Raw genomic sequence first — 26,367 nt, forward strand, 5'->3', positions numbered from 1 at the left:
GGGCAAACTTTGACAGTTTAAAAAGACAGCTGAGAGAGGGGGTGTCGCGCTTGGCCGTGAACCTGACAGATGACACCGACCTGATAACGAGATCTGAGATTGCCGAGTTCCACGATAATTTAAATAGTGAGTTACTTAATGCACAAAGGCAGAACATACCATACAAAAAACTCAGATCAGACAACAATGACCCTAAATGGATAAATAATTATTTAAAGAACATCATTGGCCAAAGGAAGGCTACAGGTAGAAGGATAAATCGTGGCGAAATTCACCTCCGGGACTATTATAGGGTATTGGCGAGTAGAGTTAAAACCGAGATAAGGAAAGCAAGAGGAATAATGAGGTAAGGATAACCCAAGGGAGGCGAAGACAAACCCCCAAAGTTACCAAATGTATCAAACTAAACACGAAAAGGTGGACCAATACGGTCAGACTCCGGCGAGCTCACTGATAACGACGGAGAAAATGAGCATATTTGAATAAATATTTTTCCAGCAGTTTTCACCACGAAAAATCTGGCTTGTGATACCCGAGGCACGACTCTGATGAGATATAGTGAAGAAAACAAATTAGTGGGATAGTAGTGACTAGCAACGATGTTAGTAAGCAAATAGACAAACTAAAGCCAAATAAGTCACCTGGTCCCGATGAGATATTTGCCAGAGTATTAAAGGAATGTAAGGAAGAGCTTAGTATGCCCTTAGCAAAGTTGTTTAACATGTCATTAAAAACAGGTGTAGTACCAGAATCCTGGAGGATAGCGAATGTAATACCGATTTTCAAGAAGGGGATAGATCACTATCCTCTAACTACCGCCCAATCAGTCTAACATCAATAGTAGGCACCATTGGAAACAATCATTTCAAACTCTATTCAAATCACCTGGAGAAGCACCGATTGATCAATGATTCCCAGCATGGCTTCACAAGCCGGACGTTTGCCTAACTAATCTATTAACATTCTTTTCATCAGTTTTTTGAATCAGTGACGAGGGGCATACTATGATGTGGGTATATCTTGACTTTAGCAAAGTTTTCGACAGAGTCCCCACGAAAGACTACTCAGAAAGGTAGTAGCTCATGGCATCAAAGGTGACATCCTTAAATGGATTAGGGCGGTTAGGACAGGAAACAGCGAAAGGAGCATTAACGGCACTAAGTCCCATTGAGCAACGCTACAAGTGGAGTTCCCCAAGGCCTGCAGTACTTGACCATTATTGTTTATTATATACATAAACGACATAGATATCGCATAGACAGCAACATAAGTAAATTTGCTGATGACACTAAAATAGGACGCGTTATCAAATCTGACGAGACTCGCAAAACTACAGGAAGATCTAAACAAATTTTTCCAATGGTCTGAAAAATGGCAGATGAAATTCAACGTGGACAAATGTAAAGTACTCAGTATAGGAGATGTAAACAGGGAAACCAGATACCAGATGAACAACGATGCCATAGAGAAATCCGACTGCGAGAGAGATTTAGGAGTAATGATAAGTAGGAACCTTAAGCCAAGTAAACAATGTGTTTTTGCTCGTAACAAGGCTAATAAAGTACTTGGGTTCATACAAAGGAGTGTTAGTTACAAGACTAGCGAGGTCATCCTAAAACTGTATCTTGCTCTTGTGAGACCACACCTGGATTACGCAGTTCAGTTCTGGTCACCGTATTACAGAATGGATATAGAATCCTTGGAAAGAATTCAGAGGAGAATGACAAGACTAATCCCGGGCATTAGGAACCTTGAGTATAGAGACAGGTTAAAGCATCTCAATTTGCACTCCCTCGAGAGACGTAGAGCGAGGGGCGACCTGATAGAGGTGTATAAGTGGAAGGCAGGGCTAAACAAAGGGGACATCACAAAGGTACTCAAATTATCCAACCAGGAGCGAACTCGTAACAATGGTTTTAAATTAGACAAATTTAGATTTAGGCGTGAAATAGGTAAACACTGGTTTGGAAACAGAGTAGTGGATGAATGGAACAAGTTACCAAATATCATCATTAACTCGAATACGCTGAATAGCTTCAAACATAGGTTGGATGCTCATATGAGCAATAGGGGTTGGGTGTAAACGGGACTGCCCAGTATGGGCCAATAGGCCCGCTGCAGTTTCCTCCATTCTTATGTTCTTATGAATATTCCAATAACGAACGGAGCTTAACTTCTGAGGAGTCAGGGGAGGATGAGGACAAGGAGGAAAGCCGCATCATTCCAGGAGCTGCCTGTTTCCCCCTCCACTGCAAGGTCTCCCACCAGCTCAAGGTACTCCACCACCCTCTGATCCCACAGCCCCTCCTCTAATACTGTAACATCTCCCGCCACCTCCACCCAGCCAGGTCCCCTTCCAGTGCAGTAAAGTTAAAGTAAGTATGTATGTCCAAAAACATTTTTTTTTCCTAAGAACTAAATGAGCCATGGGCCAAATTGTTTGATTTCAATCATATCTGGGCCATTTGTTCAGTAAGAGAAAAATTATATCCAATAAATTATTCTCATGAAGAATTTCATCACTATTAATGTCTGTTAGTTTTATTAGATTGGCACTGTCTCATTTAGTAAGTTTTCTTGCATTAACTAATTTTGTTTGATAGATTTTTTTGTATATAGCCTGTGTACCTGGCTCGGGGTGTACAGTATACTCAAACAAATCTATTAATTGAAAATGCAGAGTTTTCTGGACCCCTGACGTTGTTGACTGTAACTAATTAGTTGACCTTCCTGTCACATCCTTATTCCAAAATGTAGAGTGATCTGGAAGACAAAAGTTACCACGAAAGACCTTTCCGAGTTGTGTGTCTCCTTAGTCCAAGATCCATAGAGGAGCCTTGGGGCTTCCTATGACGTGCCCTGCCGCGGGAGGGATGAAGCCGCTGACCTAACCGCGTCAGTTACGATCCTCCCAGTCACCCCGTGTATACTGTGTTCTATTGTTCGGATAGTCTCGCTAATCTCGTAAGAATGGCTTCCACTGGACCTCCACCACCACAGAGAAACCTTGCATTACCTGGACCCAGCCGCCCTCAGCCAAAGAAGATACGACGTGCCCTAGAGGGACGCGCATGCGTGCGTAGTGTCAACAAAAGGCTGTAAGAGACTGCTCTTTAAAATTCGTATTTCTGACGAATTCAGCGAGTCTACCAATCCCAGCCTGTGCAGACAACTATAGTAAGACCCAGTTATCAGCACAGTGGCATATAGTTTTTTTTTACTTTTGGACTTTGTCATTTTTTGGGGATAAAACATCTGGTCCTACCACCCGATCCCTCTGAGCAAAGTTTTTCAAGTTTGCGCATGCGCTATGCGATAGTGTGACGTAGCAGTGACGTCATTACCACTCCACCTGACTGCAGTGTTGCCAATGTGCCCTATGCCCACCGTTAAACGCTCCCGTTCGTTGGAAACGGCGGCAGTAGGTGACAGTGATGCTGACGACTTTCTTCTTGAAGACACGTCAAAGAAGAAGCAGAAACCTCAGAAGTCAGGGTCTCCACCACGGGCCACGGCTCCCCCTTGCACCCCTTCTGGGGCTGTAGAGGGTGGACTCCTCCTGTCATCGGGGTCCCCAAGTGAGCTTACATGTGGCTCAATGACCGACCCTCCACCGACGATGGACATAGGGGATTCCCTTTGTCTCCCTGCCCCATCGCGCCTTTCCTCGGGACTTGCCTCTGAGCACACGGAAGACCTGGTTCTTCCGTCACTGCTCTCCACTTCAGGACTCAACACTTCGCCTCCGCCGAGGTCCCACAGCTGTGAGTCACCACACAAATGGACGAGACGGTACGCCTGCTCACATAGGTGGGCTTTCCTGCTCCCCAGGGGGAGGTGATGCTGAAGTTCACCATCATCACCCCAGAAACTCGTCGTACCAAGGTAATGGTTCGCCACGTACCCTGGGAGATCCCTATCGACGATCTTCGCCCTCTTCTCCCACAACTACTGGACATGGAACGTCGCATCAACCCGGTCTCCAAACGTCCATCCAACGAACTCATCGGCTGGTGGGTGGGCCCCCTCCCTCCGAAGGTGAATGTAGGACCAATTCACAACTGTCCTCTCGACTGATTTATCGGAACCCCGAAAATCTGTGGTCGTTGCCAATCGTGGAAACACCGCACCTGGGAGTGCACGAGGATGGTCGCCTGCAGTTTCTGTGCAGGTCCTCACGAAACAGTGGAACGCAAATCGAAAATTCACAACAAAATCCCAGTTATTCCACGGTTTGTCAATTGCCATGGCAGTCACCACGCCTGGAATGCCAATTGCCCACAGCGTCCTGGCACTCGCCCGGGGAAAACTTACCTTGTACAACCGCCCTCGTCTCTGACGAAGCCCCTGTCAACCAAACCTCACTCCTATCCACCACCGCCTCTTCCATCCACCAAGGATTTCCCATTGATCTCCTTTCCTCTACCATCCCCCCTATCACCCCTACCACCCACCCTTTCTCCCCCTCCCTCCCTCTCCCTACCGTTCTTGGAACAAGGTCGTTGCCGGCCCTGCCACACAGTCACAACCACCTCCTGCCCACCCGGACCCCCGCTGTCTCTCACCAGCACCTCTTACTCAACTGAACCCTCACCGTCCCTCTCCGTCGCTATCACCACCACATGCCCAGTCGGGCCCTCGGCAATCCTCGCCACCATCTCCAGCTCCTGTACAGGTACACCAAGTTGGTTCTATGGAAACAATCACTCTCCGTCTGGATCGCCACTCCAAGCAAATCAACCTTCTCTCTGCCCAACTCGACTTGTTTGTGAAAACAATTGCGACATTGCAGAGGCAACAACAACTCATTCTGGACACCCTGACCCAACAGGGGCGCACTTTGCAAGCCCTGATGACCCGCCTCCTTCCATCTCCCGAGATGGAGGATCCATCCCTCGCTCTCCCACTCCTCCCTCTCCATTTTTCTCAACAGAATTTGGTACCTCCCCTGGAGCCCTGTCTAGCCCCTCCGACTCATCTCACACCGGAGGACGTTCCCTCCTCTTCTTACAATGGAACATCCAGGGACTTAGACCTCGCCGGACAGACCTCGCTCAGTTTGTGCTCTACCATCAAGTAGATGTTGCTCTACTTCAGGAAACCATCACAGACGATGTTACTCCACTCCGCCTCTCTGGCTATACTGTTTACACCATGCCTCGGTGCCGTGGGCAGGCTCGTGGCCTCCTCACCCTTGTGCGTAACACCATTCCATCTGTTCGTCTCCCTTCACCTGACTCACATGGACCCCCGTCTGAATTACTTTCTGTCTCCCTTACTCTTGGTGACCGGACCCTTCGTGTAGTCAATGTTCATTTCAAGAGTGATTCTCTGGACCCCAAGGTTCTTCACAACCTCCATGATGGGATTCCCACTATTGTTCATGGCGACTTTAATGCCCGCCATCCCACTCTTACTCCGGATCATCCCATGCCATGTACCCTTAACGGATCACATCTCTCACAGTTTCTTAATGGGGATGATGATGTTCGCTTTTTTTGTCCTGACGATCCTACTCGCCTCCCCTATAGTTTTCTTGAAGTTGGCTTACTATTGAACGGTCATACCTCCTTTCATCCTACCGTCTGCACCGAGCATGCTCTGTATAGTGACCATCTTGCCGTTACTACCCATCTCAGGCTCTCCTTCTCTGCCCCGACATCAGCTCCTTATCGATCCCCTAGCCTTCGTCTCACACAAGACGCTGCTCCTTCCTTTACCCAATACCTTTCTACCTGGGCGGATTCCTATGTTGTCCCCCAGTCCCTTGACTCTTACAGCGCTGATTTTGTTGATGCCGTGTATGACTCTGTCAATCGCGCTACCCCTCCATGCCCTCCCCGTCACCCCAGAAGTGCCACCAACTACTGGTATCATATCCCTGCCATGAGACATCTCCGGCAGGTAACCCGTGATCTCCACTCTGCCATACGGAGGTCTCGGTCTCCAGAGGACTGGGAAGACTTAAAAAATTGGTGCTCCTTTGCAACTCAGGAGCACCATCGGATACGTGAGGCGGACTGGCTATCCTTCACGGTGTCTCTATCGTTCCAGTCGTCACCCTCTTATGTATGGAATCGGATTAATGCTATACGGGGTACTCGACGGAGGCCTCCTCCCCACCCTGACCCCGCCTCCCTTGCCTACTCTTTAATGGAGGACTGGGCACGAGCTTCCTCCCCTGAGGCACTTCCAGATCCAATGCAGGAGGCAGTGCAGGCTCGCATCGATGCGTCTGAGCCTGTAGTTTGTGCTGCTCTTACCTCCCCTGCCCCCACTGATCACCCCATCACACAGTTCGAGCTTGACAGTGCTCGTTGCTCTAGAAAAGACACCTCTCCTGGGGATGATCAGATAACCTACTCCGTCCTCAACGCCTGTACTAATATTCCTAACGGCCCCTTGCTTGCTCTCTACAATGTCTTATGAACATGGGGTTCTCCCGTCCAACTGGAAAAATGCCACTATTATCCCCATCCCTAAGCCGGGAGATCCTGGGAAATATCGACCCATTAGTCTTACCACCTGTGTTTGCAAGATGATGGAGAGGATACTCCATCGTTGCCTTCTTCACACCATAGGCGGCTTCCACAACTCCCTCAATGGTTTCATTCAACATCGCAGCACAACACACTCCATTGCTTCCTTTTATTGCAATCAGACTGCCCGCATCTCCGTCTTCCTTGATATCAAGGGAGCCTTTGATACGGCTCAGCCTGCCCTCATTTTAGCTGAACTTGCGCGGTTAGGGGTTAAAGGGAGACTTCTACAATGGATCGCCTCTTACCTCACTGGACGTCAGGCCCGGGTTCGCGTTGAAGGCTCTAGGTCTCCTGTTCAAGAAATGAACTTCGGCACCCCTCAAGGTGGAGTCCCGAGTCCCACCTTGTTCAACACTCTCATGCACTCCATTGCAACTCTCATGCACTCCATTGCATCTCTCCCGTCGCCGACAGAAGTTGTCCACTCAGGATATGCCGATGATGTCCTCCTCCAAGCCCCTGACTACCTCAGCATGCAGGAAGCCCTTGATCTGGTCTCCAGAGAGTGTGATTCACTTGGTTTCCTTCTTTCAACTGAGAAAACAAAAGCCATGTGACACGGTCATGTTGTACCTCCACCCCTTCTCTTATCAGGAACGCCCTTGGACTGGGTTAATGAGACAAAATACCTGGGTGTGTATGTAACTCGCACACGTTGTCAGATCCCTGAAGTCCGCTATCTTCGAGACATATGCTTTCGGCGTCTCGCTCCCTTCTCTACCATGTGCAGGGGTTCCCTTGGTGCCACCATCCCTGTACTTCTCACCATGTACAAGTCCTTTGTCCGTTCCTGTGTCGACTACGCCGCCCCTGCCCTCGTCAACATTAGTCGGACTGCTGTCAACCGTCTCGAAGTTATCCAGAGGAAAGTTGCTCGTATCATCCTTGGGGCTCCTCAGTGGACACGCTCTACTTCTCTATATACCGAACTTGGTCTTTCCCCCATACAGAATCGTGTCCAGGAGCTTTTACCTAAAAACTGCCATTTCCATTCTCCGGGATCCTCGGGGCAACTATGTCCAAACCAACTTGACTCCTGCTGTCCGAGACCGACCTCCATCTAGAAGACAGTGGCGAGGGTCACTCATCCGAGCCCTTCAGGAACACGACCTCCTGCCTGATATTGTTGTCACCCCTGCTGTTGGTTCGTCTCCTTCTCCCTGGCTGGATTTTCAACTAGAAGTGATTGCCCTCGGTGGACCGCTCCTGAAATCCCAGGTGAACCCTGTTATTCTCTGCAAATACCACCTCTCCAGGATCGCCCACTGGTCCCCAGGTAGGGTCGTCCTCTACACTGATGGTTCTGTTGACCCCGCTACAGGTAGGGCCGGGGCTGGTGTCTACATCTCCCGTCCTGATGCCCCTGAGCCTATCAAACTGTCTCTCAGAGTTTCTGACGGGGCATCCTCCACTCAGGCTGAACTAATAGCCCTCCTTGCTGCCCTTCTCACTGAGGAAGGAGCAGATGGTTTCTGCCCCTTGCTTGTCTGCTGCAATTCCAGGTCTGCTCTCGACGGGATTGCATTTGGATCAGGGGAAAATAAGGACCTCATCCTCCGAATACGAGGGTTAACATCCACACTTCAGGATGCAGGCCGTCCTGTGACATTCCTATGGATACCCAGTCATGTCGGTATCTTGGGGAATGAGGCAGCAGATGGCCTTGCCAAGACTGGCTGCAACAAGGCCACACCTGACTACGTTGTTCCTCGAACACTCTTACAGATTAGGACCCAAATTCGCAGCAAACAGAGAGAAGCTCGGGAAGCAGCCATCCCCCTGGACTCCCCGCCCACCTGGTACGATGTCCTCCGTAAACTTCCTGACCTCTCGTACGTCTATGGGAAAGGGTCGCGGAAGGGGGACGTGATTGCTGCCCGTAGCATCATTGGGTATGACTTTGCTTGGGAGATTGGTATCCCTGCATCCCCTGAGCAACGCTCTTGTGCATTATGCAGAAGACCCGACAGCAGCACCCTTATCCACTACCTCCTAAGATGTCCCCACACACAACGCTTCTGTGACGCCTGCTGGACCACCACTCCACGACCCCTGACGGAGACACGATGATCCTCCCCATACTGGCCAGATATTATGTAAATAATATTGATTATGTGTTAAAGGAATATCCTTCCTTCCTTAGGCTTTAGTAAGCCCCTTTATTTATTTATACTGTATATACTTGTCACACTTGCCAGATGCTTCTGGTGTCATTGTACAGGGGTACCTAGTGACAGCACTAGGATCCCGCTTCCTCTATCAAGGAATAAACAATTGAAATTGAAATTGAATTGACGTGCCCTAAGTTACGAGGTGAAGTACAAGATAATACAAGAGTTAGAAAAAGGAACAAGACAGGTTGATCTCGCGCGCCAGCATGGTGTTAACGAATCTATGATCCGGACGATCAAGAAGGATGCAGCCAAGATAAAAGAACACATGAACATCACAAAGTGTACAGGCGCTTCAATGGTGAAGTACTGCCAGAACAAGGTGCTTCTCAAGACGGAGAATTTACTTGTGAGCTACTTGATTCGTCAGGCACGACGGAACATGGCAGTGGACACGCGGTCGGTTCAAGAGTACGCACGTAAGATGGGAATTGCAGAGCCCAAACCCTTCAATGCTTCCTCTGGGTGGCTGCAAGGGTTTAAGAAGAGGAACAAGATCACCAACATTAACATTGGTGGTGAAGGAGCGAGTGCTGACCTTGTTGCGGCTAGTGATTTTCCTCTGTTCTTATGTGACGTTATGGAGGAAGGACAGTACACCGACGGCCAGGGGTTCAACATGGATGAATCCGGTCTGTTTTGGAAAAAGCTACCTTCCAAGACCTTCGTTGTCAAGTCTGCCAGTAAGTGCCTCCGGTACCTGTAAACTTAAGTTATCGGTGATCCACCCAGCCCGCAAGCCGCACTCCTACAAGAACATGGACATGACCAAGCTAAATGTCCACTGGCTAACCGCAAGTAAGGCGTGGATGTTATCTGCTCTGTCCCTCTCCTGGTTTGACGACTGTTTCGTTCCCGACGTCAAGAAATTCTGCGAGCAACAGAATGTTCCATTCAACATATTGTTGCTCCTTGACAATGCACCAGGACACTCGCCCCTACTGTTGGATCGTCATCCCAACATAAAAGTGGTCTTCCTTCCTCCCAACACTACTTCGTTAATCCAGCCCATGGACCAGGAGTTGATATGCACCAGAGGTGGAACTGATATTTAGGAGAAATGAAGAGAAATTAAAGAATATCACAATCAGAAAAGAGGATGTTCTTAAGAAGATAAATAAATTAAAGAAGACAAAATCCCCAGGGCCCGATGAAATTTTCCCTCGGGTTTTGAAAGAGTGTTAGGAACAGATTAGCGGACCCCTCGTAAATTTATTTTCAAAATCATTAGACACGGGAGTTGTGCCAGACTTGTAGAGACAGGCAAATGTAGTGGTACCCATATTCAAAATGGAAGACAGAGCATCAGCGTTAAATTACTGGCCAATTAGTTTGACGTCAGTAATGGGGTAATTTCTTCAATCAATTACAGTGAACCCTCACTTTACGCGGTTAATTCAACCCACAGGGTACCGCGGAAAGTGAGAAACTCGTAAAGTGAACAACATAACATATAGGATTAATTGAAATAGAGACCAGGCCGACCCCCAAACTCCACTTTTTCAGACACAATACCTACGTTGTAGTAAAAATAACTTCTTAATTGTATGATGCTATGCACACACACAACTAATAATTAAGAGAAATATCAATAATATTAGGTTTTTTAACACTTACATTAGTAGAAAAGATGGCTGGGCACACGGGGATGGGGGGTTGGTTCCGAGGCAGAGGGCAGATTATTGGCCCTCACCTGTATCACTTGTATCAATTGTATCACTATCCACCACAGAGGCTTGCAGGGCCTTTTTGTCAAACCCCTCAAAGTCCATATAAGTCCATATCCTCACTATAATTATCACTATCACTGACTTGGGCCGGCTGTGGTGGGTGGCGGGTGAAGAACTCGGTAATGTTTTGATGACTGGGCGACCTTGTGCGCACCATGCTCGCGCCGCTTACACAACATGGCGGATGGCGGGAGGTTTGGATCCAAAAATGGCGCAGCTCGCCAGCCGCTCTCCGCATAAAGGGGTACACGCCCCGCGGTATGTGAGCATTCCGGTTTCGGCAGGGTACCACGTAAACGTGGAAACGCTGAATGTGGGATCGCGTAAAGCGAGGGTTGACTGTACAGCAAATAGCATCTGATCGCTTTTAGAAAAAAAATTAATCTATGACTTTCAAAATGGATTTACAAAGGGAAAATCTTGTCTAACAAATCTGCTGACGTTTTCTTGGAAAGTCTATGAGGTGTTAGATAATGACGAAAATTACGATGTTATTTACTTAAATTTTAGCAAAGCATTTGACAGAGAACCACAGAGGCTTCTGAGATAAGTTAAGGCTCATGGTATCGAGGGAAATGTTTTAAATTGGATAAAATCATGGCTCACCGATAAAACACAGAGGGTCAGCATAGATGGTTTTAAATCTGAGTGGGGCTATGTAGCCAGTGGGGTTTCCCAGGGGTCAGTACTAGGCCCACTCGTGTTCATAATCTACATAAACGATATAGATACTGGGATCAGCAGTGACATAAGCAAGTTTGCAGATGACACCAAAATAGGGCAGCAGATTAATTCAGGGCAGGATGCAATGCACTGTAGGAGAATTTAAATAAACTGTAGGAGTGGTCAGAAAAATGGCGAATGAAATTCAATACCAGTAAGTGCAGCGTACTTAATAATGGAACAACAAATACTGTCAATGAACACAGTCTTAACAACATCAAACTAAAGAAGTCGACCTGTTAAAGAGACTTAGGGGTACTCATAAGCCCGGACCTACGGCCTAGAAAACAGTGCGTTAATGTTCGAAATAAGGCAAACAGAGTATTAGGTTTTATATCTAAAAGTGTAAGTAATAAGAGTGCAGAGGTCATTGTTATCGCCACACACAAATGTGCACACCGGCCACATGTTAAGTGAGGAGACTATTTACAACTCAGAATAGCTTACTAAGCGAGATGGAGCTGGTAGCAGCTGTGTAAGAGCCTGAGCGGCAGACTATCGCCTTCTACTGTGGAGGCAACATCTTGATTCTCGTCAGCCAACATCTTCCTGTAGGACATTATATTTGTTCTCGTTGGTCTAACCCTAGACCCAAAAACATGAGTGTGATTGTGAACTGTTGAATCCTCTGAGAACTTTAAATAACTTTAATAAGTGTATTTATGTACTGTATACAGTAGAATGTCGATATAACACGAGATACGTTCCAAGAGAGGTCGCTTTAAACCGAATTTGCGCTAAATCGAAGTGTTGTTTCAATAAAATAATTTAGTTTGGTACTTGAGAGAAACACAAAATACTAAAAAGACAAAGTCTACCCAGATGCACCTCAGCCCACCTTCTAGAATAAACAAAACATTGTTTTTGTAGTATTATGTGTAGTAGGTATATAGGCAGCTACCAAACAGGGAGGTACTACCGCCTGGGAAGATATTGGAAGCATAATGTGTTGGCTAATGGTAGACCCTGCTGCCATATGGCATCACGAAGCTTGTGACCAAGTCCCAGGTTGCTGATCTGACTTTCTGCCCCATTTACACACAATTGCAGGGTCTCAACTGTCTCTCTTACCTGGACAACACAACATATATAATGTATATAATTTCTCACTCTTGAATTTATTTTTTCAATTTTGTATTTATTTATGGTTATTATTTTATTTCTATTAATTTGCTATTAATTTTATTAATTGTTATAATAATAATAATTATTATTATCATTATTATTATTAATATTATTACCTGTATTATTATTATTATAATTACAGTCGACCCTCGTTAATTCGGACCCCTTTAATCCGGATTTCGGATAATTCGGACAAAATCTGAACGAACTTTTTTTTTTTTTTTTAAGATTTGTAGGAATATTACCTACGCAGACCTTAAGCTAAAATGCTGGTCCACCCACTGCTGGGATAAAACACCAGCGTCTTTTTGGTCAAATGTAACATCACCACTAGTGTGGGGGGGGATGCAACTTTTAGCTTCAGACATGAAAAATATTTACCATTTACTGCCAGTAAACAATGGAAACGTAAAATTTGTACCAATTAGTAATGAAAAGTTGTGCAGTTCCTTCAGCAAATGAAGCTCACCAACTTACAATAGGCTAAATTACCTTACAACGTGTTTTCAGTAGTCTATGTTGAAGTTCTTAGCACAGGCTAACTTATCATATCATATATGGTATCACAGTTCTCATTGATCTACAAAAAATACCGGTAATAAAAACCTTTTTGATATTTCACACTTAATATAATACCCGGTAATCTACTTCAACCTCCTATTGTTTACAACGACACATGACGCACCATCAGCTGTTGAGTATTAGCTACACGGTACACGTGTTTTTTGAATCGTTTTCAGTTAAAAAACTGTTACATCACATGTATATTTTACCTTAACTGTGCCTGAATGAATATATTCTCGGAAATAAATAGTAGTTTTGCTGAAACGTGATGTATTTCAATGTAAAATAGGATAAAATACATGTCGAAAACAAAAGACTTTACCTAAGCTTGCGATGTTCTTGAGATGTTACTCGTTTTTTTAATAGTTTTTGGTTAAAATACTGTTATATTACAATGGTATTCTATTCATACTGTGCTTGATATAATGCATTCACGGAAATGTAATATTTTTGCTGAAATGACGTACGTTTTACAGTGGAAAGTGGGATAAAATCGTGACGAAAACAATGACTTTCGCTTTCTTTCGTTCAAAAGATGTTACCGTAATCGCTTTTCGAATGGTTTTCAGTTAAAAATCTGTTGTATTACAATAATATTCCATCCTAATTGACTTGAATAAATACTACGATACCATATTTCTGAATATTTTCATTAAAATTCATCCAAATCATTTTCCTTGTCATCGTCTGCAGCACCAAACAGTTTCTCCCAGTCCTCTCCTTGAACGGGGCTAGAGGGTAAGTGTTTTTCGAATCGTTTTCAGTTAAAAAACTGTTACATCACATGTATATTTTACCTAAACTGCGCCTGAATGAATATATTCTTGGAAATAAATAGTAGTTTTGCTGAAACGTGATGTATTTCAATGTAAAATAGGATAAAATACATGACGAAAACAAAAGACTTTACCTAAGCTTCCGATGTTCTTGAGATGTTATTCGTTTTTTTAGTAGTTTTCGGTTAAAATACTGTTATATTACAATGGTATTCTATTCATACTGTGCTTGATATAATACATTCACGGAAATGTAATATTTTTGCTGAAATTACGTACGTATTACAGTGGAGAGTGGGATAAAATCGTGACGAAAACAATGACTTTGAAATATAATGCAATATTAACCCCTAAATCGGTTAATTCGGACAATCGGCTAAAACGGACACCCTTCCCCCCTACTAGTCCGAATTAACGAGGGTTGACTGTACAGTCAACCCTCGCTTTACGCGGACCCACATTCCGCGTTTCCACGTTTACGCGGTACCCTGCCGAAACCGGAATGCTCACATTCCGCGGTGCGTGTACCCCTTTACGCGGAGAGCGGCTGGCGAGCCGCGCCATTTTTGGATCCAAACCTCCCGCCATCTCTCCCGCCATCCGCCATGTTGTGTAAGCGGCGCGAGCAGGGTGCGCACAAGGTCGCCCAGTCATCAAAACATTACCGAGTTCTTCACCTGCCACCCACCACAGCCAGCCCAAGTCAGTGATAGTGATAATTATAGTGAGGATATGGACTTATATGGACTTTGACAAAGAGGCCCTGCAAGCCTCTGTGGTGGATAGTGATACAATTGATACAAGTGATACAGGTGAGGGCCAATAATCTGCCCTCTGCCTCGGAACCAACCCCCCATCCCCATGTACCCAGCCATCTTTTCTACTAATGTAAGTGTTAAAAAACCTAATATTATTGATATTTCTCTTAATTATTAATTGTGTGTGCATACCATCATAAAATTAAGAAGTTATTTTTACTACAACGTAGGTATTGTGTCTGAAAAAGTGGAGTTTGGGGGTCGGCCCGGTCTCTATTTCAATTAATCCCATATGTTATGTTGTTCACTTTACGAGTTTCTCACTTTCCGCGGTACCCTGTGGGTTGAATTAACCGCGTAAAGTGAGGGTTCACTGTCTTATTATTATTATTATAATAGTAATTATTATTTATTATTATGTTTTCGCCCCCCAGGCCCTGATGTGGGTCATTACCTGTGCCCGGGTGGGCTAATGCCCATTAAAAAAAAAAAAAAACACTCATAAATCAACAAAGCTAAAATTATGGGATGTGAAATGATCTGTTTACTAGGGTCCAGATGCTGGGCAGATGGGGGGGGAGAGGTGAGGTGATATGTTTGACAGTTGATGCCAAGGTCTAGTGCTTATTTATTTATTTATTTATTTATCTGTCCTTAGGAGTGACTAAGTTTTTCTCTTACAAAATGTCACTAAACTGACATGTTCTAATTAATTTTATTACAAAGAGCTAAAAATTTTATCTCTTGTGCAAAATATATGACGTTTATATTCAAATTATTAGCTGTCTTGCAAGGATTCTGGCAATGCAAATTATATTCTCCTAACTTTAGTCTGTCATATTACATAAGATAAAAACTGTAAGCCTATAACCACCCAACCCTGGCTGGGAAGAAGGGGGAGACGGCAGGTGACAGTGACACATTTGACAGTTGGGGCCGAAGATCTAGTGAAGTATTTATTTATTTATTTATTTATTTATGTCCTTTACATTGAATTTTTGTACAGTATTTTGTTTATAAAACGTCACAGAAGTGACCAGGGACAATATAATTTACATTGCTGAAATTCTTATAAGATAGTGATTAATTTGAATATACAGTGACCCCTCGTTTAACGAACACCTCGGTTAACGTAATTTCGATTAACGAACTGCCTTCCATAAGGATCTTCAATTCGGTTAACGAAAAAAAATTCGGTTAACGAAGTTCTTACGAACCGACCTCAACATGTTTTCGCTTGCACTGACCGGGCAACCAGCTTTAGTATCAGTCCGCCAATACATTAATCGCTTCTAGGGCTTAAATTCCTTACTATTTTAGTAAATATCAGGAAGTTTATACTATTCAATAATTTTAAAAGTTTAATATTCAATTTTTTAGTCATTTAACAATTATTGAACATAATTGAAGGTAAAGTGACTAGTTTAATGCGCGGCATCCAGCCTCTTAACACAGCAAACAGGAGTTAGTCTCTGTTTTCACTGGAGGTAACATCTTGCTTGAGACTCTCTTCAACTAAATGCTTTTTTCTGTGTTTCCAAGCAAATTATTGGTCATTTTGAAATATATTTTACATATTGACAATATATAATGCAGTGCAGTGTTGATTTAAAGAAAATAATCTTGAATTACAGCAGAGAGCTAAAATTTTATGGGTGAAATGGTGCCATGGGGTGACTTCTCTTCCACCCCAATGCCTTCTCTTCTTCCTTCTCCTCCACCCCCATTCTAATTCCCATCATCATCATCATCATCATCATCATCCAGGAGCCTTCTACATACACACCTCAAAGTAAGTAAACTTTTCTACCATTTTTGTTGAATTTAGGAAATTTTCGGTGAGCTGGAACCAATTACCCAAAAACCCACTGAAACAATGGTTTCGGTTAACGAACGACCTTCTGGAACGGATTGAGTTCGTTAACGGAGGGGTCACTGTAATCATGCTATATTTTGCACTGGACAAAAATTTTAGTAATCATTTAGTACATTATTTTGAGTATACAGGTAGTTCTGCTATAACGCGATAATTGTGTTCTTGTAAAATATCGTGTTATAGAAAATCGCGTAATAGAAATAACAGGGCTTATGGAGAAAATAGGGTTAGGTGCAGATTACTCGAAATCGAAAAAATTTAGTAGTTAGCCTAACACAAAGGATAGCACAGTCTAAATAAATGTTACCTTCATATCTAATAATGAAATCATACAGTAAATGTAACACTTTACTTGTTGGGGGAGAAGGGTGATTTTGAGGTTGATAAAATCGAGCTTCTCTTCAAGTGTTATATCCTTTCTTTTACGATCATCACCGGGAATTCTATCACCAGAACGCTTCTTGTTGATATTCTTCTTTATTATATTCACAGTTAATACGTACCACAAAATTGGAGAAATAGTAAGCAAAAATCGCGTTATAGCAAACAAGCGTTCGCACTATACAAATATCGTTCCTAATTCATAAATCGCGTTACAGCAAATTCGCATTATCAAAACACGCGTTATAGCAGAACTCACTGTATGTAGAGTACACCTTTGCCCTCAGGACAGTGCAGCGTGCCCAGAGAAACATTAGGCGCGAATTTTAAAATACCCTGTATGATGTGCCAGATTGACTCGCGCAAAATTGGATAGATTCGCTTTAAATTAAAACATTGTCCTTAATTGTGGGTGTCGCTTTAAATCAGCAGTTGTTACATGTGAGTTATATTTAACAGGTTATGTCATGTATATTGATCGTATTATTCAAACTGTGTGTCCTGATGTACCAGCGGTTGTTACAGTAAAGCCTCCGATAACAACGGTTCGACCAACAACTTTTCATATTCAAAACCCTAGTTAATTTAGGACCCAATTCAATTTATGTCCTTATTTCATTCGTATTTAAGACCAAAATATAATAAAAATAAAATACAATTACATTTTCATATAAATAATAACTAAATCCTGATATGTATTATAAAAAAAAATACTGTAAAAAAAAAAGAAGAGCGCCTTGCACAAAGAAGCTGCCTGGCTAATGAATGGTAAACAACAGTCGGGGCTTGGCGGGCCCTTTGTTTTCACGCATCTGGAACAGGAACAGGAGAAAAACTTTCTCAAGTTTCTTACAGCATTTTTGCATCCCTACTTAACATGAGCAAGAGAGCAAGTGATGGTAGTGTTGGTTCAAAAGCTAATAGAAAGTGTATAAGCTTAGCCGAGAAACTAGATGTGTTAAAACGATATGAAAAAGGAGAGAGGTCTGTGGATATTATAGGGAGCAAGCAATGAACATATTTTCTGAAGTGAATCCATTAACAGAACAAAGCATTAAAATTTAAATAAATGCAAATGACCTCTACACAAAGATGTATAATGAGAAAAGAAAACAGCTATGTAAGGTTCTTTCGACAGCTATATTATTCGAAGGTCTAAGCCATCAAATTCAGCTACACCATCAAATTCAGCATCATAAGCAGCTTCAACGTCAACTTCAGGTTCAGTAACAGTTTCAGCAACAGTTTTATGGAAAGCTACAGCTTCAGCCAGAGTTGAACCTACAGCTTCAGCCAGAGTTGAACCTACAGTTTCAGCCAGTGTTGAACCTGATGACTTCGTCATCTGAGTAAAAACTCGCACAATATTCATTGGCTGTCCTTATGTTTTAGACTTTACCACCATTGGTGAGTAGAATTTTAGCTTTATATTTGTAAATATTATTTAAAACATATATGAACAGTAAATGAACAGTATATGAACGTAGAGAAATGATATGTTTTCACATGTACGCACTTACTGTTCATCCGTTGGCGTTCCCAATTTTCTCGCCTTATTTCTTTACCATTAGTGGTTGGCTACTTCTAGTGTTCCATTTATTAACATTAAATAAGATTACTTAAAACATACATACAGGTATTCAATTTTTTTAAATTAAGTTCACTACAGTTACAACCAGGGTATTATTTTCTTCAGTTTCTATGTAGAACCATCGTCACTCACGAAAACAATGCCGTCTTGTCTCCTCTTGTGTGTTTTAATATTCTACGTATTATTAATGAATTGCATTGTTCATTTCACATATATAAACATTAATTCAATCAAATACATATTCAGAAATAAACAATAATGAATCTCTTGTACATATTCTTAAGATAAATGACTATGTTTCCTTGAGTGCGCACGTCTACATTGGAGTTCCAATATCAGTCACTTTTTCTTTAATATCAGTGGTTACGTCTACAGAACATTAAATAACATTAAATAAAACATACTTTTTTTTTACATTAATCTTACTACAGCTACAACCAGGGTCTTATTTTCTTCATTTTCTCGTGCAGAACTATCGTCCCAGACTGTAAACACAAACGGAAACAATGGCGTCCCATCTCCTCTTGTGTGACCATATTATTATTCATTTATATTCAGATGTAGTGCTATGGGAGGGGGAACGGCATTCCCTCACTTTTTCAAATAAATCCAAACGTACAATTCTCTAATGTAATGAAATTTTTTATTTCCACCCCTAAAAGAAATATGAGAAAGAATCATTAACTGTTTCAATTCTTTTTGCTACAACTGAGGTAATGCTAGCCTATAAACTTTGAGGCACTGTGATTTTTGCGGCATCGTCGCATTACTTAAATATAAAAAACTCACAAAAATAATAGCCGCTCCCTCCCATTTCTTACAGGCCGGCGGCCGCTCTCCTCACTTGGACATTAGTGTTCTCGGTTACCAAATACAGTACCTTAAATCTGGTAAAAAATAAAAAATAGGTTGAGTCTTATTTTAGTTTGTCTGTTTTATATATTTTTAAGTTAATTTATTCTAATTCGTTGGTATAATATATTCTCTTAATAAGCAGCAGAAATATTTGTAAATACGTAAAATAATGTGCAATCCGAAAAATCTGGCATACTCAGCATTGTTAAGCGCAATGTGCTGACGCTGCTGCAGACCTGCAGTGCTGAGTAGGAATGCCAGTTTAGCTGCTCACCAAGTCACCTAGAAAATGCACGCACTTGTCTTGACACTGGTGGAAGTCTAGAAGACTATTATTGTACCGTTGTATGTGTTAACAGAACTGGTGAAATTACATAGTGGTGTTCTAAGAACCAAAGCTCAATGCGAGTGATGTAGGCTTTGGTGGTTTACCCAAAATTTCCCAAAATCTTTATTTAATCATACGCTGTACCCTCAAATATGAGTAAACAAGCTTCCATACAATAATTTTTCACAAAAAACAACAAAAGTAATAGAACACACAGAAGAAAGTGCAACTTGTGCAAGTGATTCCACAAGTGATATTGAGTGCGGAAAAGTAATTCCACAAGCTACTATTTCTAGTGGTGAAGTGACACTGCCAGGACAACATATAATTAAGTCTGCATGGCCTGAGATACTGGGATGTGGGAAGATAAGAAAAAGGTTCACCCGTGGCTTGTGAGTGATTCCGGAAAAATCGGATGTTCAGAGTGCTCTAGTGTGACATATCTAGGCCCATTTAAATCACAAGGTGCTAGTGTTTCCAAAGAACGGAGTTCAGTTTCAGTTTCTTTCAACGGCCGCACAAGATCAGTCCAACTATCATCCTTGAGAAAAAAATGTTTGCTTCATTCAAAGTCGCAGTCACACATCAGTGCTGTTAAAATTCTTCAGAGTGCAAGGGAACGACAAGTTGAAACTATCGTGGACCGTTTAAATAAATATTTAGAACTGCATATTATATAGCCAAAAATGATAAACCATATACTGACCATTTTTATTTGTTGCAATTGCAAGAATTAAATGGCACAGACATTCCACAAGGATTGCATTCATGATTTAGTGCTACAAATATAACTGACCACGTTGCACAAGAAATGAGATAAAGAGTCAGCAAACGCATCCTAGAAATAAAGGTAAAATAGCCATTCTAATAGACGAGTCCACTACTCTTAGTAGCAAAACTACTTTGATAGTCTATTTGAAATGTGAAACGAACAAGTGAGATGATCCACATTTTATTTTCCTGGATTTGCTAGAATTACCAGATACAAGAGCAAAAACAATAAGCGAACACTTACTTACTTGTCTTGCTGAGCATGGGTTTGATCATGATTACCTTCAGGACAATCTTGTTGCTTTTACCAGTGATGGTGCCAGTGTAATGTTGGGGAAAAACTCTGGTGTGGCTCAACGACTGTTGCAGAAGTACCCTAATATTATAGTACAGTACAGTCAGTTCTGCTATAACGCGATAGTTGTGTTTTTGTAAAATATCATGTTATAGAAAATCGCGTAATAGAAATAACAGGGCTTATGGAGAAAATAGGGTTAGGTGCAGATTACTACTCGAAATCGAAAAAAAATTAGTAGTTAGCCTAACACAAAGGATAGCACAGTCTAAATAAATGTTACATTCATATCTAATAATGAAATCATACAGTAAATGTAACACTTTACCTTGAAAAAATCTGAATATAACTTGATGGGGGAGAAGGGTGATTTTGAGGTTGATAACATCGAGCTTCTCTTCAAGTGTTATATCCTTTATTTTACGATCATCGCCGGGAATTCGATCACCAGAACGCTTCTTGGAGATATTCTTCTTTACCATATTCACAGTTAATACCACAAAATTGGAGAAATAGTAAGCAAAAATCGTGTTACAGCAAACAAGCATTTGCGTTACACAAATATCGTTCCTCTATTCATAAATCGCGTTAGAGCAAATTCGCGTTATCAAAACACGCGTTATAGCAGAACTCACTGTATGGCATTGCTTAAATCATTGCTTGGAATTGTCAGTAGCAGATACAATTTCTGAAGTACATAGTGTTAATCATTTTCGTTCATTTATGGATAAACTGTACTCTTTATACAGTCAATATCCTAAGAAACAAAGAGAAATTCAATAGTGTGCAGCGAAGCTTGATGAACAGATGAAAAAATTGGAAGAGTGACGGAAACGAGGTCTAGACTGTTAAGCAACCATGTGAGCAATCTCATGTTTATTAAACTTCACGGTCCTCCGATTCCAACCTGGAAACCAGACGACTACGTACACAAATGGCTTAGGTATCATCGTTCAGCAACTGATACACAAACAAGAATAGTCAAGTCCAAGGATCTCACTGTGAACCAGTTTGGAAATTCTGTTAAAAATTTCTCCAAGACTGCAAATGTTCAAGGTGAGCCTAAATAAATTATTTTTTAAATTGTATTTAATAAAATGTATTGCTTTGAGACTGTGGAGTCATGAAAAGCTACGCATCACTATTATCAGGTATCGAAACTGGAGGTAAAAATGTTGCCAGCATGTATAGTACAGTAGGATATAGGGATCCGGAAAGTTCAGCATATCTGTCTGTCTCGTCTGTCTGTCACGAAACTCCTCCGACACAATGGGACCAATTGTTACCAAAATTGGAACACAGATTGATTAGACCTATGCGAGGTTCAGTTAAGCCTTGATATAAATGATATTGCCACCCCCCACCAACCCCTCTTTTGACCCCCTAAAATCAGTCAGGACCCCCAGTTGTATGGGCTCGCTGCACTCGCCAGTGCCCCCACCCACCATCTGAGTAACACTCAAAATGCATTCCCTCACTTCTTTTTTTTAGCACTACACCACTGTTTATATTGTATAAGGTGCATTCAGAAACATTATTTAAAGAATGCAATTTTCATTAATTGTATTGTTTTGGGGGAGAAAAGAGGGTAAAAAGCCACACAAAAGTTATGAAAAGGTCACACTTTGGAACGCATCTCATTACTACTGCTTTATTTTAATGGTAATTAATGATTCGCGATACGATGATTCACCTTACACTGCAATATTGGAGGACACATTAACGTCTTATTTAAGGCTTTACTGTATACGTGAAATGTATTCGACAGGTTTTGACCGAATTACACTCATCGCGTCAACGACAAGAGTCTTATTGCCCTGCACAAGCCAAAATCGCTCCTATTAGCGATTACAGTCATATTGCAATTATATCTTGTGCTAGTCAGGCCATACCTCGACTATGCGGTTCAGTTGGTGCCCTAACTATAGAATGTATATCAAATCACAGGAGTCGGTGCAGCGAAGAATGACGAAAATGATTCCTGGACTTAGAAACCTTCCATATCAAGATAGGTTAAAGAAACTAAACCTGTATTCCCAAGAAAGATGAAGAGTGCGGGGAAATATGATAGAAGAGATTAAGTGGGTGAAAGGAATCAATTAAGGAGATATAGATAAAGTTCTTATAATATCTGAGCAGGATAGGACTCGTAGCAACGGATTTAAGTTAGATAAATTTAGGTTTAGGAGGAAGATAGGAAGTAACTGGTTCACAAATAGGGTGGTAGATGAGTGAAACAAGTTTAGCAACTTTGTAGTAAGTGCTGAGACGCTGGAAAGTTTTAAGAGGAGGCTAGATAGATTCATGGACGACAGAGAGTGGTTGTAACTCTCAACAGGAGCTGCCATGGGCAGGCCAACCGGCCTATTGCAGGCTCCTTATTTTCCTATGTTCTTATAGGGAAAGTCTCTTGAAAAGGGATTCAGCGAGGTAAACAACAAAATTGGCGCCGGGAGGAGAATTGTGAAACGGGATAGATTAAATGACAAAATTAAAACAAAAATACTTAAAATCATAATAGAAAGTTGTTGTCTCTTTTAATATACTTAAAATCATCAAAACAAAATCTATAGCAAAAATAAAGAAAATCCATAAACAACTTCTGGTGGTAGCCATTATCTACACCTTTACCATTTATATAATGAGTTACGTAGTGCACAAAGGCAGAACATACCATACAGAAAACTCGGATCAAATAGCAATGACCCCAAATGGATAAATAATTATTTAAAGATTATTGACCAAAGGAAGCCTGTAGGTAGGAGACTAAATCGTGAAGATTACCTCCAAGGCATTGGCCAGTTGGGTTAAGACCGAGATAAGAAAAGCAAAGAGGACTAATGAACTGAGGGTAACAAGGGCGGCAAAGTCAAACCCCAAGGGATTCTTTCAAAAGTATCAAACTAAAACACGAGAAAAGATTGGACCAATACCGGTGAGCTAACTGAGAACAACGGAGAAATGAGAAATAATCTGAACAGGTATTTTTCAACAGTTTTCACCAGCCAAAACTTAAACATGATACCCGAGGCACCGATTATATAAGAGATAGTGAAGAAACTAGATTAAACAAGATTTTAGTGATAGTACTGATGTTAGTAAGCAAATAGACAAACTAAAGCCCAATGAGTCACCAGGTCCCAATGAGATATTTGCCAGAGTATTAAAGGAATGAAAGGAAGAGCTTAATATGCCCTTAGCAAAGCTGTTTAGCATGTCATTAAAACGGGTGTAGTACCAGAATCCTTTAAAATAGCGAATGTGATACCGATTTTCAAGAAGGGACATAGATCACTATCCTCTAACTACCGCCCAATCAGTTTAGCATCAATTGTAAGCAAATTACTGGAAGCATTAATTTCAAACCCTATTCGAAATCACCTGGAGAAGCACAGGTTACGAATGTGAATCACCTCTAGTCAGGTACTTGTTTGAAGTGTGCAAAATGGGCAGTTAGTAATGGGCCGAGTAGGAGGTGCACCGTCAAGATACCCTCACTTTATATCACCTTATTTAAACTTATTAACCCTACTTAGTCTAAACATTAACTCCTTATACTCTTATCTTTCTATTTTAGGTAGCAATTAGTGGTTAAATACCCAATAACTCACGAAAATCGCCTCTAAATACGGAAGTCCTGGGAGTCCATTACCTAAGATAAACAAGTCGCTTTTTCACATCCGCTTGAACGTCTCTTAGCTGGATGTGATGTTATTTATGTTGTCTATATTACCACGAACACTTTTTATTGATTTTTTTTATTTACGTTCTAATAAAACTATTCTTTATTGATTTTATTTATGGATTATTTCAAAAAATATGATTTTGTTATATTCTAGACTAAGCTACGTTTATCATCTATTGTTTAAAAAATATTTAATGTTAAATACCTTACACAGCATAACATTAATTTCTGGATCTACAGACCTAACACAAAAACCTAACTATCTTTGATGGATTCTAAATCACTAATAATTTTCTTAATCATAGTTTGTATAAGTTAGCTTCAATTAATTCGCATGTGACTGATAAATAAAAAACAAAATGGTTAAGGCATTTGTTTATAGTATTTTAGTAACTGTATTTTGATCAATGGAAATATTTTTCCCAGTACGCTTAATCTTCTATAATAACTAGGGCCCGGATAGTTATGCACTAAAAAACCATGAAATATGCATGCAAATATGCACTAAAAACAGGGGAAATATGCATTTATATGCACTAAAAATGTCGCTTATAAAGCCAAGAATGCAGGTTATACGGAAACAAAATAGTTAATATAAACTAATGTTAATGTTTATTAAGCAATATACGTAATGTATTTAACATATATATGTGAAAGTGCTTCAAAAAATATATATGAACATGTATTTACATTATAGACTGACATATTTTCAGACATTACAGATTGTGGTTGCATTTGATGATGACATGGTGGCGTAAGTTCTCAAAGTTAAAACCCCGCCTGTTGTCTGTCAGCATAGCTTTATATTCTGAGAACACCCTTTCTACATCACACGAGACGATTGGTGCATGTTTCATACATAGGAGGTCTGACATAGTGAGTGGCTGTACCGTCTCGTCAATAATAGCATCACCAGACATTATCTGACTGACTTTTTTCAGCTTTTCAAATCCCTTGTTTTTGTACAACACGTTACTCAGTTTACCATAGTAAGCATCAGACTGCAAACTTTTCAGTTCATCAAGAACACCATTAACCAACGAAATTGCCAAGGACAGCAGTAGTCCCCTTTCTTCAAGTCTAGTAATTGTTGATGAGATGCACGCAAAATTCGTGGGGGTGGGGTTAACCCAGAAATACCAATGAGTCATGACCAGGTGTGGAAACGACAGATTAAAGCGACGTGACCTCACCTCACTTCACCTAACCACACCTCACCTCACCTCCCAGTACCACGTGTGCTCATTCAGTGGCAACAAAGAGATACTGCCAGATGAATATTTTACCAAAATATGCATTTATATGCAGTTATCTAGGTAATATGCACTTATCATAGAAATCACGCAAAATATGCATTTGCATATGAAATATGCAAATGCATAACTATCCGGGCCCTAATAATAACTAATACATATTTAAGCTTTTATTCAGAGTTTTATAAGTACCAGACTTTGTTAGTTAAGTATAATTATTGTTATGTTGGCAAAAATGTTATTCAAGTAGAAGTAAAAAAGGGTCTAAAAGAACTCAAGTACAGTACTGAAAGTAAAAAGTAACAACAAAATTATTGTCTCAAATATTAAAATATATCCACAGTAAATTATTTTTGTAATATTTAGTTATTATTTAGCTACGAATAATTATGTATTCTATGCAAAATTTATAGGATTATACTCAAGGATCCCTTGTCTATATTTTATACTCGTGGTCTTTGGCCTGGCGGTTATTCTGACTCAAGGATTTGAATTGAAACAGTTTATTTAGCCAGAAAAACACAGATACAGAGTGGTTAATAAAAACATTGTTAACATGGCTGAGCCAGTTGAGAACCTGAGCTCTCTTTTAGGCACCTCATATATACTATACATTTATCTCAAGGAAGTATTATGTAACATTTAGTATCATCTGGGATAGTACAATAGCATGTTGGTAATAAAAAGATCTCATAATGTTACCATGGTTATTGTAATGACTACGATCATACACGTCAGTTAACGTAAAATCAGATGATTCATATAACGCTCAATAGCCCACAAAACATGTAGCTATGCCTTCTTTATTGAGTCTCCCATCTAAGGCGTTCGTTTTCTCATCGCTTCAAAACGCCTGAGTCCTCCGTTATCCCATTTCCTCTGACTTCCTGAAATCAACTTCCCTATAGAGCGAATTTGAATGTGAGAGAGAACACCCTTGTTT

General features: G+C 41.3%; 1 protein-coding gene across 1 annotated transcript in view; it reads right to left on the reverse strand.

Moving 5' to 3' along the window:
- The window catches only part of LOC121855674, a 48,977-nt gene extending 23,655 nt beyond the window's left edge, over window positions 1-25,322 (reverse strand). The window contains exons 1-2 of the mRNA XM_042350746.1: window positions 25,062-25,322; window positions 24,139-24,185 (exon numbers count right to left, since the gene is read on the reverse strand). Coding sequence (XP_042206680.1) covers window positions 24,139-24,185; window positions 25,062-25,322 — 308 coding nt within the window. The remainder of the gene's footprint in view (window positions 1-24,138; window positions 24,186-25,061) is intronic.
- Window positions 25,323-26,367: the final 1,045 nt, after the last annotated feature.

This window comes from Homarus americanus, unplaced genomic scaffold (genome assembly GCF_018991925.1).
Source record: "Homarus americanus isolate GMGI-L3 unplaced genomic scaffold, GMGI_Hamer_2.0 scaffold20940, whole genome shotgun sequence".
Lineage (NCBI taxonomy): Eukaryota > Metazoa > Arthropoda > Malacostraca > Decapoda > Nephropidae > Homarus > Homarus americanus.